The sequence below is a fragment of the Sapajus apella genome, unplaced genomic scaffold (genome assembly GCF_009761245.1).
Source record: "Sapajus apella isolate SASKATOON/1434 unplaced genomic scaffold, GSC_monkey_1.0 scaffold10, whole genome shotgun sequence".
NCBI lineage: Eukaryota > Metazoa > Chordata > Mammalia > Primates > Cebidae > Sapajus > Sapajus apella.
The window spans coordinates 21,140,046-21,161,581 of NW_022436950.1; the positions used below are offsets into that span (position 1 = coordinate 21,140,046).

Sequence of the window (21,536 nt, forward strand, 5' to 3'; positions counted from 1 at the left end):
AGCGATCTCGGCTCACCGCAACCTCCGCCTCCTGGGTTCAGGCAATTCTCCTGCCTCAGCCTCCTGGGTAGCTGGGATTACAGGCACGCACCACCATGCCCAGCTAATTTTTTGTATTTTTAGTAGAGACGGGGTTTCACCATGTTGACCAGGATGGTCTCGATCTCTTGACCTCGTGATCCACCCGCCTCGGCCTCCCAAAGTGCTGGGATTACAGGCTTGAGCCACCGCGCCCGGCCCATTCAAACTTTTTAATAGAAAATTTAAGTTGCCTCTGTTGAAAATGACCACAGGTAATCCGTCAGCTCTCTCAGTCAGGTGTGGGGAGGTGGGCAGTGGGATCATTCAGGGAACGCAGAAGAAAACAGGCCATATCAGGCTGGCCGCAGTGGCTCATACCTGTAATCCCAGCACTTTGGGAGGCTGAGGTGGGTGGATCACCTGAGGTCAGGAGTTTGAGACCACCCTGGCCAACATGGTGAAACTCCATCTCCACTAAAAATACAAAAATTAGCCAGGTGTGCTGGTGTGTGCCTGTAGTCCCAGCTACTAAGGAGGTTGAGGCAGGAGAATTGCTTTAACCTGAGAGGTGGCAGCTGCAGTAAGCCAAGATCACACCATTGCACTCTAGCCTGGGTAACAGAGCAAGACCCCATCTCTAAAAAGAAAAGAAAGAAGGCCATATCAGAGCAATGGCTTCTGCACTGTGCCAGTGGCGTTAGGCACTAATTGTATAGCACCCAAATGTTGGATGTGCAGTTGAGGTATGTGCACCTGTGCAATAAGTGCCTTGGGTCGTGGGATATAGACACACCATGTAGCTAGACTGGGCAGGATGTGCCAGCTGGGTGGGGATAGAGCTCTGTTGCTTCATTAGTAATTTTCTTTAGGACACTTCTCTAAACACAAAGCAGTTTCTGGCTGAAGGAAGATTCCACACACTTTTTACACTTTGGATTGTAATTTTGTGTGTTCATCCTCTGCCCCATCGTGCTGTAGGTTTGTTTGGCCAGTTTGTCAAATGTACTTGTTTTTAAAACTATTACAATTTAACCTGACTGCTTTTTAATTATTATAAGACAATTCAATATATTAATATATTCTTGAATATGGGATTTTTTTTTTTTTGAGACAGAATGCAGTGGCACAGTCATAGCTTACTGTAGCCTCCAAACTCCTGAACTTAAGCAGTCCTTCCCACCTCAGCATCCTGAGTAGCTAGGACTACGGGCACACACCACCATGCCCAGTTAATTTTAAATTTTTTTCTAGACACAGGCTCTCCCTGTTGTCCAGGTTGGTCTTGAATTCCTGGCCTCAAGCAGCCCTCCCACCATAGCCTTCCAAATTCCTGGGGTTTACAGGCATAAGCCACTGTGCCCAGCTTTGTATTTCTTTTTCTCAAACCTGACATCTCATATGTCTGCAAGTCCTTTCAGCTCTACCTTGAAAATACATCCAGAATCTGACCTCTTTTTACCACTTTGATTGCCAGTGCCCTACACCAAGCCACTATCATCTGTTTGAATTGTTGCAGCATCTTAAATTAGTCACCATGTTTCTGCAGTCTGTTTAAATACAAAAGCCAAAGTGATCCATTTAAAATGGAAGTTATTTCATGTCAGCCTTCTGCTTATAAAATTAAAAAGTCTATGACTTGTGTAACCTCATGTAATCTGCCTCTCAGCACTCCTACCCCCATCTCTGCTAACTCTCTTTGTCTTCTGTCACACGTTTCCCTTGCTCATTCCATTTTAACCAAATTAGCTTCCTTGCTTTTGTTCAAAAATGCCAGGATCATGGTGCCTCAGAGCCTTTGCACTTACCATTTCCTCTGTTTTGAATTCTCTTTCCCAATATTCTCTTCTTTTTATTTAATTACTGGTTAATTTTTGAGACAGGGTCTTGCTTTGTCACCCAGGCTTGAGTGCAGTGGCTCAATCACAGCTCACTGCAGCCTCAACCTCCCAGGCTCAAGCAATTCTCCCGCCTCAACCTCCTGAGTAGCTGGGACTACAGGTACATGCCACTGTGCCCAGCTAATTTTTTAAATTTTTTTGTAGCAATGGGGTTTTCCAGTGTTACTCAGGCTGGTCTCAAACTTGTGGGCTCAAGCTAACTTCCCACCTCAGCCTCCCAAAATTCTGAAATTACAAGCCCTCACACCTGGCCCGCATATTCTTATTTAGTTAGTGTCCTCGTTTCTCCAGGAATGAAGGCCATTTGCTCAGTGATGTGTTTTCTTGCCACGCTCTCAGATATTTTGCTCACAGCTTTTATTTCCCTCTTCCCTACTATGTTTTTCCATCTTATATGTATCACTGTCTAATATACTGTGTTTTACTAGTGTCAATTTCATTGTCTCTCCCAATATAATGATGGCTTCATGAGGGGAGGTATTTTTGCCTTGGTTTATTTGCTACTGTCACCCCAGGGTCTAGAACATTTTCTGGCATAGAGGAGGCTGTATTAGGTTTTCAGTGCTGTACAACAAATTGCTTCAAACATATTAGCTTAAAACAAAACCCATTTATTAATTCATCCCAGCTCTGTAGATCAGAAATCTGAGCACAGTATGGCTGAGTACTCTGCTCAGAGTATTACAAGGCTGAAATAAAGGCATTACTGCCTGTGTTCTCATCTGGAGCCCAGATTCGGTTCCTCTTCTCTCTCATTAAGGTCATGGGTAGAATTCAGATCCTGTGGTTATAGGACTGAGGTCCTCATTTTCTTGCTAGCTGTCCACCAGAACCACTCATTTCCTAAAGGCTGCCTATAGATCCTTGTCCCATGGCTCCCTCATAGGCAGTTCACAACAGTGCTGTGTGCTTTTTTCCAGGCCAGCAGGAAATATACATCTTTCTGACTTCAGACTTCTTCCCTTTCTGTCCTCTAGACCCAGATTTAAAGGGCTTATATGGGCTGACCATGGTGGCTCATGCCTGTAGTCCCAGCATGTTGGGAGGCTGAGGCAAGAGGATTGCTTGAATCTAGGTGTTAGACCAGCCCTGACAATATAGCGAGACCCCTTCTCTACAAAAAGTTTAAAAATTAGCCAGACGTGGTGATGCACACCTGTAGTCCCAGCTATTTGGGAGGCTGAAGTGGGAGGATTGCTTGAGCCTGAGAGGTCGAGGGTGCAGTGAGCTGTAGTCATGCCACTACTCCCCAGCCTGGGCAACAAAGTAAGAGCCTGTCTCAAAAACAAACAAAAAGCCTCACATGATTGGATCTGACCCATTCAGATAATCTCCTTTTTGATTCATTCAAAGTTAAGATTAGTAACCTTAATTATATCTGCAAAATTCCTTTGGGCTAGGTAAAGTAACATCGTCTTAGGTGTGGTAGCTCATCATTATCACAGGTTGGTTCCATCCACACTCAAAGGGGACAGAATTATACAGAGTTGAGGGTCATGTTAGAATTCCTGTCAGAGAGGCACTCAGTAAATGTTTGCTGAATGAAAAACAAATATACTCATGTTTTTCAGTCTTTAACTATAACAGTAGGGAATTAGGGTAGAAATACAAATATTACTTAAAGTACTGATAAAATAAAATGAAAAACAGCTAAAACTACTTAAAAGAAATTTGCTTCTAGGTAAATTGAATGTGGTATTTTAATCCCTGAGCTCACTTTTTAAAATTCTATTAAAAATATATTTGATAACGAAATCATTCTGCTGCCTAACAGAAGTAGCCACACATGCACATAAAAAGCATGTAGAATTTTTAAAGCAGCAATTACCTGTCTAGCCAACAACTGGAAACAACCTAAATGCCCATCAATACTAACATGGATAATGGTAGAATATTCCTACAGATTAATGCTATACAACAGTGAAAAGTGCAGTAGAGTCATGCACAGCAGGCATGGTTCAATATTACAATCATGCTAAAAGAAAACATTGCATAATCCCATTGTAAAAGGTTCCAAAGCAGGCAAAACTCATCTATAGTGTTGGAAGTCAGAATAATAGCTATCTTTTGGGAGAGGGTAGTGATTGGAAAAGGGTATGTGTGAGGGGGCTTCTAGGTAGTTGATCGTGCTCTGTTTCCTTTTTTTTTTTTTTTTTTTTTTTTGAGATGGAGTCTTGCTCTGTAACCCAGGATGGAGTGCAGTAGCACCATGTCAGCTCACTGCCCCGGGTTCAAGTGATTCTCTCCAGCCTCAGCCTACCGAGTAGCTGAAATTACAGGTGCCCACCACCGTGCCCAGCTAATTTTTGTATTTATTGTAGAGACAGGGTTTCACCACGTTGGCCAGGCTGGTCTCAAACTCCTGACCTCAGGCGATCTGCCCACCTCAGCCTCCCAAAGTGCTGGGATTACATGCTCAAGCCACCACACCTGGCCCTGTTTCTTGATTTGAGTGGTAATGAATGTGTTAACTGATGATTCATAAAGCTATATACCTGCCACAGGTTCACTTTTCTATATTATGTTATGCTTTAGTTTTTTAAAGTTTGGGGGTTGCTTATGTAAAGTTTAAAAATTTAGGAAAGTACTTAAATACTTGCAGTTTTATCTGTATTAATTTAATAAGCATCAAAAAGTCTTAAATGTAAGTTTTTATGCCTGGTGATAGGATGTCAGTACCATAAGTTCTATGAAAGAACAGTGTTTCTCAGGCATACTTGTATTTCTTGTGTATTGCTCTAAATGCTTACATGTCTCCTTTTCTTCTTACAGTTGTGGAGAGATTATCCCCAAAAGAGAACAGTTTAATGACCTCTCTATTGACCTTCCTCGTAGGAAAAAACCACTCCCTCCTCGTTCAATTCAAGATTCTCTTGATCTTTTCTTTAGGGTAAGTAATATCTTTTTTATTTTCACATAACTAAATTTTATATCATTGATAGTTGTATTTGAAGGTGGTTTCTTAAAGGCAGAGTTTCTTTTTTTTTTTTTTTTGTGGGAGACAGGATCTCACTTTGTTACCCTGGCTATAGTGCAGTGACATGATCTCGGCTCAGTGCAGCCTCTGCCCCCAGGTTCAGGCGATCCTCTCACCTCAACCTCCCTAAGTAGCTGGGACTACAGGCGCCATGCCACCATGCCTGAACTAATTTTTGTATTTTTTTTTTGGTAGAGATGGGGTTTTCTACCATGTTGGCCAGGCAGATCTTGAACTCCTGGCCTAAAGTGATACATCCACCTTGGCCTTCCAAAATGCTCAAATTACAGGCATGAGCCACCACGCCTGGCCTTGGCAGAGATTCAACAAAATTATTCGTGGGGAAAACAAATGAGACTTTTTACAAGTAATTATTTTTAAAAGCTTGATAAATCTAATTATAACTCATCAAAAAAGAAAATTGCTTAGATTATAAATTTAACTCAATAGCAAGCGTTTAGACAACCTTAGAAGTAGTTTGCTATTTGTGAACAAATATTAAAGTGTTTGAAGTAACATATGCTAAAATTTGGTAACATGAAATTAAAACCGAAGATATCATATCATGTAAGTTGGTATCCTAAGATCTGCAGAATGAGAAAATATTGTTTGCTTTTTCTTAGGTTGAATGTACCCTATTAGAAACAGGATGGAAGAATCATGTTTATTTAAAGCTGTAGATGCGTATTTGTGTCTATGATACACCATTACAGATACTGTTAAAATTTCTGGGGCGTAATCAGACTTGTTATAGCAGTCCTGATAACTGGTGGAAATTTGCAAGAATCCCCCTTGATCTATCTAGTAGTCGTCCTTGTTTTGTAGTAGTAAATTGGCAGGATTGTCTTCCTAAGGTTTAGAAAAAAAAATACGACCGGGTGCTATGGCTCACGCCTATAATCCCAGCACTTTGGGCGGCCAATCACCTGAGCTCAGAAGTTTGGGGCCGGGCGCGGTGGCTCAAGCCTGTAATCCCAGCACTTTGGGAGGCCGAGGCGGGTGGATCACGAGGTCAAGAGATCGAGACCATCCTGGTCAACATGGTGAAACCCCGTCTCTACTAAAAAAACAAAAAATTAGCTGGGCATGGTGGTGCGTGCCTGTAATCCCAGCTACTCAGGAGGCTGAGGCAGGAGAATTGCCTGAACCCAGGAGGCGGAGGTTGCGGTGAGCCGAGATCGCGCCATTGCACTCCAACCTGGGTAACATGAGTGAAACTCCGTCTCAAAAAAAAAAAGAAGTTTGATACCAGCCTGGCCAACATGGCGAAACCTCACTTCTACTAAAAATGCAAAAATTAGCCAGGCATGGTGGCACATGCCTGTAGTCCCAGCTACTCAGGAAACTGAGGCACGAGAATCTCTTGAACCCTCAAGATGGAGGTTGCAGTGAGTTGAGATCATGCCACTCCCCCAGCCTGGGCGACAGAGTGAGGCTCTATCTCCAAAAAAAAAAAAAAAAAAAAAAAAAAAATCTCGTTTTTAAATAATGAATATTGAGTTTCAAAAGATAAATACTCTTCTTTTAGTTATTTTTAAGCTATACCTGTTATTATCAAGAGACTTTGAAGATTTGCCTATGTATTTTTACCCCCATATTTTAAGGGTTTCTTAATTTCAGCGTTGTCTAGGTGATGGTATTCACCCCAAACTTTTGTCCTTTTAAAGCAGTTGTTCTTAGTGCGCTGTCACCAGAAGATTGAGTTCCATTATGCAAAAGGGGTTAGCATTACACCTAACAGACCGGAAATTCTACCTAATCTGAAGGTGATCTTAATCTCTGCTATGGCTAAATGTTAAAATCTGGATATACTTTTGGTGGTGATTCATATATGTCCATGGAAAAAAGGCTGAGAATCTTCTACTTTAGAGTCTATTAGTATCATAAATTTAGATATTTCCTTGGTAGAAAAGGAAATTAGGAGTTCTGAAACAGGGCATGATATAATATTTTGAGGATTAGGTCTTAATTTGGTAAGGCTCATAGATCTAGACACAGAATTTTCAAAACTGGTTTAGTTATCATTCCACTAATGGAATTAATAAGACTAAAGCAGATTTTTTTCATTTAAGAGATTAATGCTGATTCAACTTCATGCTTTATTTTTCCCTCTTTTCATAGGCCGAAGAACTGGAATATTCTTGTGAGAAGTGTGGTGGGAAGTGTGCTCTTGTCAGGCACAAATTTAACAGGCTTCCTAGGTAAAAAAAAATTTTTTTTTTTTTTTTTTTTTTTCTTTGCTATAGACTAAGGAATTCCCAGGTAAATTTAATTGCTTTTCAATTTTTCCTTTTTTTTTTTTTTTTTTTTTTTGAGATGTAGTCTCACTCTGTCGCTCTGTTGCCCAAGCTGGAGTGCAGTGGCGAGATGTTGGCTCACTACAACTTCGCCTCCCAGGTTCAAGCAATTCTCCTTCCTCAGCCTCCCAAGTAGCTGGGACTACAGGCATGTGCCACCATGCCCAGCTAATTTTTTTGTGTATTTTTAGTAGAGACAGGATTTCACCATGTTGGCCAAGCTGGTGAAACTCCTGGCCTTGTGATCCACCCACCTTGGCCTCCCAAAGCGCTGGGATTACAGGTGTGAGCCACCATGCCCGGCCCAATTTTTCTTTTTAAAGTTCATACAAATATTACTGAGTAAATGAAGGTTACAGAATGGATTGGTAGAGATGGCCAGGAAAGCTGAAATGTGCAGAGTGTAGAGGGTGGAAAGCTAGAATGCTCTTGCATAGGAAAAGTGGCCAGATGTGATAAGCTCACGCCTGTAATCCTAGCACTTTGGGAGGATCACTTAAGTCCAGGAGTTCAAGACCAGCCTGGGTAACATAGGGAAACCCCATCTGTGCAAAAGAAAGAAATACATATTAAAAGAAAGGAAGGAAGGAAAAGGGTTTGGAATATTGAAGAGAAAAAGAGTATTGGGAGTCCCAACAAAATGGCAATAGAGGATACAACTGGTGAGACTTTGGAATGATTGTAAGAACTAGTTAGTCAATTTTTAATTCAGTAATGTATAATATTCAGTTATAATTTGTTGTCCTGTGTTGTGCTGTAGTCTTTCTCTGTTATCCCAAACTTTCAGTAAAAACCTGCCATAGCCACATACATACATGCACATAAAATAACATAGGGAGTAATTTTTTATAGTTTATACATTCTTTCATTTGAAAGATCTTATAAATTAGTAAATTTCCTGTAATCATAAAATAAATTTTCCGATTTAGGAATGAAATTAACTTACATTGTATCAGCTCTGTGTAAACAAAACCAAACTAGTTACAAAAAATTATGATGTGGTTACAGTACAGCTTTTAGTTCTTTCCAAGAATAGATTGCAACCACCAAGGTTATTATTAACATTAAGTATTTATGTAGCATTTTGCCTACAGAGTGCTTTACTTTCTTTTATTAGCTTCAATATTTTGTCAGTAAGTGTGGAATTTCTGGAACCTAGCCCCTAGAGACTAGTACTTTTACATTTCATAATCTACTCCTTTCTAGAAAATGGGAGTTGTTTTTTTTGTTTTGTTTTGTTTTTTAATAGTTTTAAAATTTTCCTCCATGCTCGGGCGATAAGGGAATTGGTTTTATTTATTTAAAAAAAATTTTTTTTTTGAGATAGAGTCTTGCTTTGTCCCCCAGGCTAGAGCGTAGTGGTGCAATCTCAGCTTACTGCAGCCTCTGCCTCCCAAATTCAAGCCTGCCTCAGCCTCCTGAGTAGATGGGATTACAGGTGTGTGCCATCACACCTGGCTAATTTTTATATATTTAGTAGAGATGGGGTTTCGCCATGTTGGCCAACAGCTTGAAGTCCTGACCTCAGGTGATCCGCCCATCTCTGCCTCTCAGAGTATTGGGATTATGGGTGTCAGCCACCATGCCTGATCAAAGAAGTTGGTTTTAAAGAAATGACTTTATAAAGGCTAGACATGTTGATTTACACCTGTAATCTCAACAATTTGGGAGGCCAAGGTGGAAGGATTGCTTGAGACCAGAAGTTCAAGACCAGCATGGGCAACATGGGGAGAACTCCAGCTCTACAAAAAATGTTGTGGGTTCCTCCCCCACCCCCGCGCCCCGCAGCCCCTGGACAGAGTCTCATTCTTTTGCTCAGACTGGAGTGCCGTGGCGTGATCTTGGCTTACTGCAACCTCCGCCTCCTGGGTTCAAGCAATTCTCATGCCTCAGCCTCCCAAGTAGCTGGGATTACAGGCACACACCACCATGCCCAGCTAATTTTGTGTTTTTAGTAGAGATGGTGTTTGGCCATGTTAGTCAGGCTGGTCTCTAACTCCTGACTTCAGGTGATCCACCCACCTTAACCTCCCAAAGTGCTGGGATTACAAGTGTAAGCCACTGCACCCAGCCCAAAAAATTTTTAAATTAGCCAGGTGTCTTGGCGCATGCCTGTGGTCCCTGTGGTCCCAGTAGTCCCAGTGGTCCTAACTACTAGGGAAGTAAGGCAGGAGGATCACTTGAACTCAGAAGGTCGAGGTTACAGTGAGCCATGTTCATGCCACAGCACTCCAGCAAGAGTAAGAGCTTGTCTTAAAAAAAAAGGGGGGGGGAACAAAAAAAAAGGGGGGGCAGGGGGGAGCCTCGGTGGCTCAGGCCAATTTTCCTGACACATGAGGAGGCGTTTGAGGCCAGCCTGGGCAAGACATGTCCATTAAAAAACAACAGCAACAAAGAAAAAAAGACTTTATAAATCATAGCAGTATTATTATAATGACTTAAGAAACTTATGTTTTTGACTTTAGAGACTTTGTTCTTTCCAATTTATGAGTGGTTTGAGGCCAGGAAGGTGGGAGGAGGAATGTTAAGGCAAAGAATTGGTTGTTACCAGCTATCACTAAGGAAACCATGTACAGTTAAAAGACTAGTTTTTACCTCACATGCTGGATTTCTCTTCTCTTTCCCATTCTCTTGCTGTTTGATTTTTCAAGTGGGGAAAAAAAATGCTAAGGGGAATTTCTCTCCCTTGTCTGTCTTTCTTTCCTTCTTTCTTTCTTTCTTTTTCTTTTCTTCTTCTTTTAGGTCACTTGTGTTAAAGGTTAATTTATTCCAGTCTTATGTGCTAAAAGCCTGTTTGTTAAATCCTAGTTAGGATTAGTCTTGTTCTACTTGTGCTCAATTTAATTTTCAAAACCATTCTTATTCTTGAAGAACCTGTTATCGTTACCAAGTCCATTCCCTTTTAGTGGAGACTCATCTTCAAAGATATGTGATTTTGACTATCATTTTCCTGCTTTATATTACCTTTTTTTTTTTTTCCCCTTCCTTTTACTGCTCCGTGCAGAGCAGGGCTACGCTATAGGCAGTGTGTCCAGAGTAGCCTCATATTACCTTTTATTTTGGTTAGGTTATTTGAAATTCTAGTCAAAATATTTGATTTTGACATTGGTTTCACATCAGTTGTGTCCTTGTATTCTCTCAAATTGTAAATGGAAAGGTCCTGAATTCTAGCATGCTTTTTAAAAAAGAAGTATAATCGATAATTTCAATTTGCAAATTTTTGTTCGTGGCTTCTGTGATGAAGGTGTATATGGTAAGAAACAGTTTTTTTATAGATCATACAATTTTGTGTGTGTGCCTAGAACTGAAGTTTATTCCCATAAGATTTTTGAAATTCAATTTTTAAAGTGTTCTTGTGGGTTGAGAAATATATTTAATCCATCAAGCAGAGATTGTGTTCTGTATGAGAAGTGAAAAGATTACCACAATTTTAACCATAAAGAATTCAGTGCTTCTAAAGAGCTAAAAGCCTTTTCAGACTCACAGACCAGATTTGGCATGCAAATTTTTGTACAGCTTTTTTCTAGATGGGGAAAAGTTTTGTATTTCTTCCTTAGCTTTCTACAAAGTTCTTCTGAAAATAAAAATAATTCTTATCAGAAGTCATCTTGAAGTAATTAATGTTTACCATCAAATATAAGAGCTATGTAACATTTTAATAGACATTATTTTACCAGTAGTGGTAATATAAAACCTATTGCTTTTTAAACTATGTAACAGTGACGTAAATAATTTAAGGATTTAGGCCGGGTGCGGCGGCTCAAGCCTGTAATCCCAGCACTTTGGGAGGCCGAGGCGGGTGGATCACGAGGTCAAGAGATCGAGACCATCCTGGTCAACATGGTGAAACCCTGTCTCTACTAAAAATACAAAAAATTAGCTGGGCATGGTGGTGTGTGCCTGTAATCCCAGCTACTCAGGAGGCTGAGGCAGGAGAATTGCCTGAACCCAGGAGGCGGAGGTTGCGGTGAGCCGAGATCGCGCCATTGCACTCCAGCCTGGGTAACATGAGTGAAACTCCGTCTCAAAAAATAAATAAATAAATAAATAAATAAATAATTTAAGGATTTAACCCAATATTAATGCCAAATTTAAAAATTTAACATTCTTGTCTGCTATGTCTTATTTATTTGTGTTTTTCCTAGGAACGTTAAGTATTTTACCCATACCACACTAATCCACCACCAGTGTCCCTGTTTTGATTTTATTTGTATGCTTATTACCTAGCACAGTGCCTGGCACCTAACAGGTATTCAGTAAATATTCTTTAATGTGTCTTTAGTTTGGCCACATATAATTTTTAAATCAAAAGTCATCTAACATAGTTAGAGTGATCTCTTTTAGTATACAAGAGTTACCTATATTATGTATGAATTAGTAAGGTTGTCATCTCCTGTTTTTCAGGGTCCTCATTCTTCATTTGAAACGATATAGCTTCAATGTGGCTCTCTCGCTTAACAATAAGATTGGACAGCAAGTCATCATTCCAAGATACCTGACCCTGTCATCTCATTGCACTGAAAATACAAAACCACCTTTTACCCTTGGTTGGAGTGCACATATGGCAATGTAAGTCTTTGAGAGACTATGTCTTCACATTCCCTTTTGAAATAGAAAGGCTTTAGTATCTAATCAAAAGAATGACTGAACTACGTAGTATGATTCCAAGGTCAAATCAGATCAGTGGCCAAATGCAGTGGCTCATGCCTGTAATCCCAGCACTTTGGGAGGCTGAGGCAGGAGAATTGCTTGAGCCTAGGAGTTTGAAGCCACCTATGGTAACATAGCATGACCTTGTCTCTGCAAAAAATAAAATAATAGAACCAGCATGGTGGCACACACCTATAGTTCCAGCTATTTGAGGCTGATGTGGGAGGATTGCTGGAGCCTGGGAGATCAAGGCTGCAGTGAATGGTGCTCAGAGTGAGACCTTATCTCAAAAAAAAAAAAAAAAAAAAAATCAGACCAAGAAGGAGATCTTAATTTTGCTTTACTTTGGAATTTTAGTGTTAAATCACTGCCTGAAGTAATTGAAGAAAATGGTTAAAATATTTCCAAATTTACTAGTTGATTTTCATAGTGAGGTGCTTTTTTAGGAAGTGCTCTTATACTAGAAGACAGTTTGATATACTTTGGGAATATAAATCAGACTTAGGTGATAATAAGAGTCACCTAAACACTAAAAATACAGATTTTTGTGTTTTTTTCCCTGGAAGTTCTGTTTCAGTAGGTCTGAAATAGGGGCTTAGGAATCAATATTTTTAACAAATGCCTCAGCTGACTCTTCGGGACATGAATATTTGAGAAACCCTATACTCAATGTTATGCCTTCATACATATATTTTCAGCAGTGTAAAGAACTTAAATGGCTCTTAAAGCTTCTCAAGAAAAAAAGAAGTAATCTTTAGGTTTGATTTCATCATATTTGCTGGGAAAACCTTAGGACTTCTTTGAATGTTTCTCTTTTTTCTACATACTTGCATTACTTTGAAGCCGTATGTTATGTCATTCGTTACTATACTTGAACACTAGTTTGGTAGAATCATAAAGTTATAGAACTACCAGGCGCAGTGGCTCACGCCTGTAATCCTAGCACTTTGGGAGGCCGAGGTGGGTGGATCACGTGAGGTCAGGAGTTCAAGACCAGCCTGGCCATCATGGTGAAACTCCATCTTTAAAATAAATAAAGTTATAGAACTTTAAAGGTGGAAGACGTTTTAGAGATTTTTGTCCAAGCCCTTAATTTTATAGAAGAGGACCAAGGATATTAAATGATTTTCCTAAAGTCATGCAGTTAGTGTCTGAAAGAGCCACATCTCATAGAAGTTTACACTAGTTTCTCAAGGGTCTACTAATAAAAGCATGTGCCCAAAGAGTCTAATGGTTTTTTCCTCTCACGACTTTGCTTGTTCTTTGCTTGGTACATACTGCCGTCTGCTGGTAGAGCTGTTACTCTTTCTGGCAGTAGTATTATGTCACACCAACAGTGTAGACTCTGTATAATCATAGGCCTGAATCCAAGCTATCTGACTCTACAATTTGATAGCTTTTAGGTCTTACACAAATTCCTTGACTTGTCTGTAAGAAAAATAATAGAGTGGTTGTGAACATTAAATGATGTAATATATGTAGAGTTCTTAGTACGGTGTCTGACGTCTAGTAAGTCCTCGATAAATGAGAGCTATTACTTTAAAAGAACTGAGACAAAGTAATTTTCTCCAAGTTACTTTTTTCATATGTATTATGCTTGACTTCATTTCCAATACTATTTAGATTACTAGATCAAGGAGAGTCTAGAGATGGTATTTCATTTTCTCTTTTGGCCTCTATTGCTAGTATTTTTTTTTTTTTAAGACAGACACTCATTCTGTTGCCTAGGCTGGAGTGCAGTGGTGTGATCACCACTCACTGCAACCTCCACCTCCTAGGTTCAAGCAATTTTCATGCCCCAGCCTCCCGAGTAGCTGGGATTACAGGTGCCCGCCACCATGCCTGGCTAATTTTTGTATTTTTAGTAGAGACAGGGTTTCAGCATGTTGGCCAGGCTGGCCTTGAACTCCTGACCTCAGTTGATCTGCCCGCCTCAGCTTCCAAAAGTGCTGGGATTACAGGTGTGAGCCACCTGGCCTGTTGCTAGTAATTTAAAAAGCATTATAATTGTTTGATTTTCAAGAGGACTTAAAAGGATTATAGTACAGAATAATTCATTTTATAAGTTAAATATATATCTTTAATAATTCATTTGTATACATTATATATTTTCTAATTTTCTGATAGTTCTAGACCATTGAAAGCTTCTCAAATGGTGAATTCCTGCATCACCAGCCCTTCTACACCTTCAAAGTGAGTTATGTTTCTTAATGTACCCAAAATCTATATTTAAGGATTTGGCTTACCCTAATCTCCAAGATTGCCTCCCTGCCTTTTTGTTATTGTTTTACTTTTTGCATGATAACTGCTCTTTATTATCGATACTTTTGAAATTTTCCTGAATTTGATTTAGAGTATATTGAAGGATATAACAAATTTTAATCAGTGATACAAGTTTAGCTCATCCTTTCAATTTTCTGTTTTAAAACCTTATCATTGTTAATATGTAATACTTTCATCCTGAAACTCAAAAAATTAACTGAGGGCAGGGAGTCTAGGAATTTAAGGGGTAAAATAACTCCTATTAGTCTAACACACTCTTCCTCAAAGATAGGCATGGAATCCCAAAACATTTTTTACCTGTTGTTAGCCAATCTGGAACTTCTTGTCTTTGACACCAAATATGAGTTATTTTGAAAGGGGACAGGAAAACAAGCAAGCATTCTATAAATGCCTTATGTTTTTTGTTTAAGACCAAACTTTATCCAAGGAGAAAACCAAATGCCTTTTTTGATTGTTTTTTTAACTATATTTCCTCTAAGATTTTCCTAGAGGAGTTCCTGATTACATCATTTCAATTGATTTAGTTGGCTTTTAAAAGTCATTTGGCTTTTAAATTTTTCTAAAAATTTGATGGCCCAAAGTACTTTTAGAGAAGAGACATTTTTGTTGTTTAAGGGCTTTTGGGGGGCTTATATAACCATAAAATGACATTTGGGAACTGCTATTTTCTTTTCCTCCTGTTAATTATTTTTCAGTGCAATTAAAACCAGATGACTAACATGACTAGAAATCTGAAATGATACCGATATGAATACTCTTGCCCGTTCTCAAGATACAAATGAGCAATACCACTTGGCTGCTTAGAAAGTGAGCAAGTGATGCATTTACAGGATGAATATTTTTCATTGCTACAGGCAAGCTGCCTTCTGTGAATATAGTAATTATTAATGGAATGCACTCTTTATGTACCAAGTCACTGTAGTTGCAAGAAAGAAATGGTTTCATTGGGCATCATTGTACCTTGGCATGGTCATCTGTTCTCCAGGGTCTACTGGTATGAAAATTTGGGAGTTGGTCAGTAAAGAATGATTAGGCCCTAGAAGACCTGTCATGCCGATCAAACTTAAAAGAGGCTGAGTTATGAACCCGAATACCATTGGTTCTTCTACAATGTCCTTTGTCACATTTGACGCTGGTGCAGTAGTAGCCAGGTGTCATCCTCCTTCAGCAAAATATTTACCTGGATAAACAAATTAATATGTTCAGGTTTGCTTGGTGAGCATGAAATCAGAAATTAGGAATTAAGATGGCTAATTGGCTATTATACTAAAAACCCTTTTGAGCACGTAATGGGAGGCTTTTCAAGTGTTCAGGCTGGAGTGCAGTGATATCCTGGCTGCCCTGAGCCACAGACTATGTTTGGGCTTATCACTGACCACTTGCCTCTTTTCTTTGATCTACATTGCTACGCAATCTTCCTGATTTCCACTCTGGCTTCTTATTTCTTGGTGCCATTAGTCTATATGTTTATTTTCAGTTTTTACATTTAGGTTAATTGTATTTTCCAGTTTTCATTTTATATATATATATTTTTTAGTATTGCATATGAATTTATGTTAACCTCCATTAAAGAAAGGTCTTGTACTTTGATCTTTACCACTTTTTTCTTTAGTTTATTTTCGACTTACCTAGAAGACAACACAGTAACACACCTTACTTATCCGACATCATTAAAGGATTCCACATAAGTGAATTTTTATATAACTGAAGCTTAGCCTTTTAAACATTTATCTTGTAAAAAATTTTTTACATTTTGGATGAAAATGTTTCTAAAATATGTCACACTGTTCCTTACATTCTTAAATAAAATCACTAAGGATAATTTAATCACTAAGGATATCTTATTGACTTAGAATCAGCATTTTAAGCATCAACTATTGCCCTGTGTTTCAATATGATTGCCGTCAGAGGCTCTTATTACAAGAAAATTTGTTTTTACATTAAATGACTTTATAGTTCTTTTTTGCCTTTCTTGTGGTTATTCTTTCTAATTACTTAGCTCTCATTTCTTGATGAACTTGATACACCATTTCATATACCATTTCCTGGGAAAGTAAGAGTCCCTCTAAGTATATGGGCTTTGGAACTGCCTTCCTCAGAAGACTTTTTTCTTACTTTGGAATCCCTATGTTCTGGAAAGTAGAAATTGCCAGAAGCCTCACCTACGGATAAGTGGAATGTTACTGTTATTTTTAAAGTGCATGGATCATAATTTAAAAGATCACAAATTAATCTTCATGCACTTTGTTGTCAGAAACATTTATTCATTGCTATGCCTGCATGAATTCAGTAGCATACTTAGTTTATAAAGACAATAGCAAATTTCACTTGGGTTGATCATTAAACGAAAAAGGCACAACATGATTAGTTTACTCATGATAAGTACTAGCATAAGAGTTGTCCAGTTTTCAAAGCATGGCTCTTTTGGAGTGGGGCAAGGTAATGCTGAAATATACCTCTTTTGATATATCTTTTTTTTCTGTTAAGTAATTTTCCATAATGGAAAAGCAATTTGTTTTGGTATTTTTAAATCAAAAGAATAACAAAGACAAATGTTTATCAGACTTGTATTTTGTTTTCCTTAAATTACAGGAAATTCACCTTCAAATCCAAAAGCTCCTTGGCTTTATGCCTTGATTCAGACAGTGAGGATGAGCTAAAACATTCTGTGGCCCTCAGCCAAAGACTTTGTGAAATGTCAGGCAGTGATCAGCAGCAGGAAGACCTAGAAAAAGTAAGTAATTTTTTCTTAAAACATCTGACAAAGATTTGTGTAGCTCTTACTGTCCAAATAAATGTCTTTTACAACCATCATCAAACTAATTAGTTTTAAAGAAAATGCTTTCTCTGGCTGCAAAAATCAGTGTGTTTACAGATGGATCAAGACTTAAAAGAAATTAGTTCTAAACAAATTACTTTCTTTTTTTGCCCTTCAGAGCTGCTTTTGCATATCGGTCCTCAAATAATTACTTGCTTTATTTTGGTAGCAATTTTTTGTTTTTTGTTTTTTGAAAGACAGGGTATCTCTCTTTTGCCCAGGCTGAAATGCAGTGGCGTGATCACAGCTCACCATAGCCTCGACCTCCTGGTCTCAAATGATCCTCCTACCTCAGCTCCCCAAATAGCTGGGACTACAGGCACACACCATCATGCCTGGCTTATTTTTTAAATTTTTTGTAGAGACAAGGTCTCACTATGTTGCCTAGGCTAGTCTAAAATTCCTGGGCTCAGGTGATCCTCCCACCTTGGCCTCCCAGAGTGCTGGTATTACAGGCATGAGCCACTGCTCCCAGCCTGTAGCAACTGTTTACATAAGAGAAATGTAGTAAACATTTTAGATCAATAGAGCAACCAAGTAATCTAATTGTTTAAATTATGGATTTATTAATTGGATTAATTACATGGATAGTTAATACTTTGAAGTTCTAAGCTTTTCTAGGTGTTTGCATTTTTGCATTATCTTATGCTACTGTATTTTATTTTAAGCCTCCCTTTTAAATAACAGAATTATTTTAGTAGGTGTTTTTGTTCTGAGTTGTTTCCTATCTTACTTTAAAGCCAGAGGTAGTTTGTGGTTGCTCAACTTTAATGAAAAATGAGTGAAAGTCCAAAATTCTCCCAGAAAACAACTTTTGAATATTTACATAATCCTTTTTTTTTTTTTTTTTTTTTTTTTTTTGAGACTGAGTCTCACTCTGTTGCCTAGGCTGGAGTGTAGTGGCACGATCTGGGCTCACTGCAGCCTCCTCACTCAGCCTCCTGAGTAGCTGGAATTACAGGATTGTGCTACAACGCCTGGCTAATTTTTGTTTTTCTTTTTTTTTGTTTTTTGCGACAGAGTCTCGCCTTGTCACCCAGACTGGAGTGCAGTGGCAGGACCTCAGCTTACTGCAACCTTCACCTCTTGGGTTCAGGCGATTTTCTGTTTCCCAGGTAGCTGGGACTACAGGTGCGTACCACTACGCCCAGCTAATTTTTTTGTTTTTTTAGTAGAGATGGGTTTTCTTCCTGTTGGCCAGGCTGGTCTCAAATCCCTGGCCTCAACTGATCTGCCTGCCTCAGCCTCCCGAAGTGCTGGGATTACAGGCAGGAGCCACTGCACCCGGCCTAATTTTTGTATTTTTAGTAGAGATGGGGTTTCACCATGTTGGCCAGGCTCGTCTCAAATTCCTGACCTCAAGTGATGCACCCACCTTGGCTAATAAGACCAGCTAACATTTATAATGGTGTAATAGGTATAGAATAGTGACTATATAATATATGTATATCTGGAAGAAAATAAATTAAAAATACTTAGAGTAATTATCTCTGAGTAATCTATTTTGAGTGAATTATTTTTATGCATTTTCCAACTTTTTACAAAATTTATACTTATTTCAGTTTAAAAAAACATGTTTTCTTATGTAGTTATTATTTTTGAAGTTTAGTTTATTTATTGGTTATTGATTGTTAAATAACCCAAAGTAGCAAAGAAAGGAAACTTTTTAAAAGTTACTGCTTTAATGCTAATTAAGATTGCTATATTTGTAGGTATTCTGGTTTCTTCTAAAAGTAATTCTTTTCTTCAGGATTCAAAATTATGCCGAACAGAACCTGACAAGTCCGAACTGGAAAACTCAGGATTTGACAGAATGAGTGAAGAGGAACTCCTAGCAGCTGTCTTGGAGATAAGTAAGAGAGAAGCTTCACCATCTCTGAGTCATGAAGATGATGATAAGCCAACTAGCAGCCCAGATACCGGATTTGCAGAAGATGATATTCAAGAAATGCCAGAAAATCCAGATACTATGGAAACTGAGAAGCCCAAAACAATCACAGAGCTAGGTAGGTTTAAGGAAGATTAAACCTCTGTTAAACAAAGCATAACTCTTTCAAAATTTTATAGTGACAAATGACCTCCAAATAACAGGAGATAAATACAAAAATTAGCTGAGTGTGGTGGCTGGCGATTGTAGCCCCAGCTACTTGGGAGGCTGAGGCAGGAGAATTGCTTGAACCTGGGAGGCGGAGGTTGCGGTGAGCTGAGATCACACCACTGCACTCTAGCCTGGGCGATAGAGTAAGACTCCATCTCAGAAAAAAACAAATAAAGGGAGGTAAAGTGGATCTGTATAACAGAGCTGATTGCATTTTCATTCTGTATTATAAAAAGCTTTAAAAAATGAGAATCAAATATTGTGACTGTTACCCAGATGCTAGTGGTAAAGTATGCCATATCCCTTTAGGTATACATCACTAGTAAAGCTAGCCTTCTTATGTGCATTTAATAAATGTTTATGTCAGTTTTGAGGTACTTTTCTTACCACTGCTGCTTCAGAAATTCATATAATTCTTTCATTTTTCTATATCTGAATTTACACTAGGTGTTAGGGTGTAAATAATTCAATTATTTACACCCTAACATTACCTTCTCTATGTTTAGATATATTTTGATACACAACTACTTACCGTTGTGTTACAGTTACCTACAGTACTCAGTACAATAACATGCTGTACAGGTTTGTAGCCTAGGGAGCAATAAGTTATGCAGTTATGCCATATAGCCTAGCTGTATAGTCAGCTATACCATCTAGGCTTGTGTTAAGTATACTCTTAAGATGTTCACACAAAGACAAAATCACTTAACAATGCAGTTTCTTAGAATGTATCCCCATCGTTAAGCAACACATGACTAGACATAAAATGCTATACTATTTTTGGTAATTAATTTTTATTTATTCATTTTTTGTTATCTTAAGCTCTGAATGGGAACAACAGAGCTGAGCCTTCCTGCCTTGTACTTTGAAATTTTTAGGTAGATACCTTTTACTGTCTCTTCCTATGACCAGTTTTTTTTGTTTGGTTGGTTGGTTTTCTTTTTTGGTATTTTGAAATTTTTAGGTAGATAACCTTTTACTGTCTCTTCCTATGACCAGTTCAAATCTTGATAGCCCCAAGATCTAAACTACTATATATTGCTAATGTGTTTCAGGTACACCAAGCATAGGATTTTGAAAATGAAGAGAATGCTAGAATATCAGAAAATTATTTTCTGCATTCTCATAGTTGGAACCTCTTCAATTTTGAATTCTTTTGTGTGCAAGTAAAATAAGAATTACCATATCCCCATTTAACTGGAAATAAAAACGTTATGGTTTTTATATACAGGCATTACTTTTTTTCCTTGATACAAGTATCATTATGCAGCCCCCTTGTTACATTTATAATCGCTGCCCTTATATATCACTGGTTAATATTAGTGCTTTTGCCCCTTCCTGATTTATTTCCTGCTTTCTGCTCTCCCTTTCAGTTCTTTGCCCAGTCCTCTAACTTCCTCATATTAACAAAGGGACAGCTATAGGAAAAGGTAATATGTGTCAGTGTCTGATATCAGCCCTTCAAGAGAGCTACAGTTTTTGTAGGAGGAAAGGAGACAAAGTAGTTGGAAATGGCAATGGGTAATAAAGAAGAAATCTTCCCGGTCTCCAGGCTCTGGGGTATGGGGAAAAAACAGCCTATACTTAAAAGAACACTAGAAAAATCTATAATGGAAGGCTTTAGAAGAAACTGGCCCTGACTAAAGACTAAAGAGACCTAACAACCAAATGTAGTGAGTAACCTTAGGATTCTAGGTTAGGAAAAATTCTACAAAAAATATTTTGGAAACAACTGGAGAAATGAGAATGTGAGCTATATATTGGAATTATAAATAGAAGTACTGTTAATATTCTTAGGTGTGATAATTGTTATATAGGAAAATGTGCTTTTACTTAAGGGATTCAGGCTGGAAAGGAGGCTGGCTGCAGTGGCTCACACCTGTAATCCCAACACTTTGGGAGGCTGAGGTGGGTGGATCACCTGAGGTCAGGAGTTTGAGAGCAGTCTGGCCAATGTGATAAAACCCCATCTCTACTAAAACACAAAAATTATCCAGGCGTGATGGTGCGTGCCTGTAATCCCAGCTACTTGGCAGCTGAGGCATGAGAATCACTTGAACCCAGCAGACAGAGGTTGCAGTGAGCAGAGATTGTGCCATTGCACTTCAGCCTGGGCAACAACAGCAAAACTCTGTCTCAAAAAAAAAAAAAAAAAAAAAAAACAAGAGATTCAGGCTGACATGTAAGAAGCTTGGCTACTGGCCGGGCGCGGTGGCTCAAGCCTGTAATCCCAGCACTTTGGGAGGCCGAGGCGGGTGGATCACGAGGTCAAGAGATAGAGACCATCCTGGTCAACATGGTGAAACCCCGTCTCTACCAAAAATACAAAACATTAGCTGGGCATGGTGGCGCGTGCCTGTAATCCCAGCTACTCAGGAGGCTGAGGCAGGAGAATTGCCTGAACCCAGGAGGCGGAGGTTGCGGTGAGCCGAGATCGCGCCATTGCACTCCAGCCTGGGTAACATGAGTGAAACTCCGTCTCCCAAAAAAAAAA

At 38.8% G+C, this 21,536-nt stretch overlaps 1 protein-coding gene and 1 long non-coding RNA gene across 9 annotated transcripts in view; one reads left to right on the forward strand and one right to left on the reverse strand.

Annotated features, from left to right (window-relative positions):
• Positions 1–328, reverse strand: part of LOC116551788 — a 1,070-nt gene extending 742 nt beyond the window's left edge. Inside the window, exon 1 of the long non-coding RNA XR_004269064.1 lies at positions 249–328. This is a non-coding gene — a long non-coding RNA (uncharacterized LOC116551788). The remainder of the gene's footprint in view (positions 1–248) is intronic.
• USP37 (ubiquitin specific peptidase 37) overlaps positions 1–21,536 on the forward strand; it is a 105,970-nt gene that overhangs the window by 63,445 nt on the left and 20,989 nt on the right. For 7 of the 8 annotated variants that reach the window (XM_032278220.1, XM_032278223.1, XM_032278219.1 and 4 more), the window contains 6 exons: positions 4,692–4,809; positions 7,018–7,097; positions 11,598–11,762; positions 13,971–14,036; positions 16,719–16,860; positions 18,695–18,950. In XM_032278220.1, the coding sequence (XP_032134111.1) occupies positions 4,692–4,809; positions 7,018–7,097; positions 11,598–11,762; positions 13,971–14,036; positions 16,719–16,860; positions 18,695–18,950 (827 nt within the window). The remainder of the gene's footprint in view (positions 1–4,691; positions 4,810–7,017; positions 7,098–11,597; positions 11,763–13,970; positions 14,037–16,718; positions 16,861–18,694; positions 18,951–21,536) is intronic. The other variant, XM_032278224.1, reaches the window with a different exon arrangement.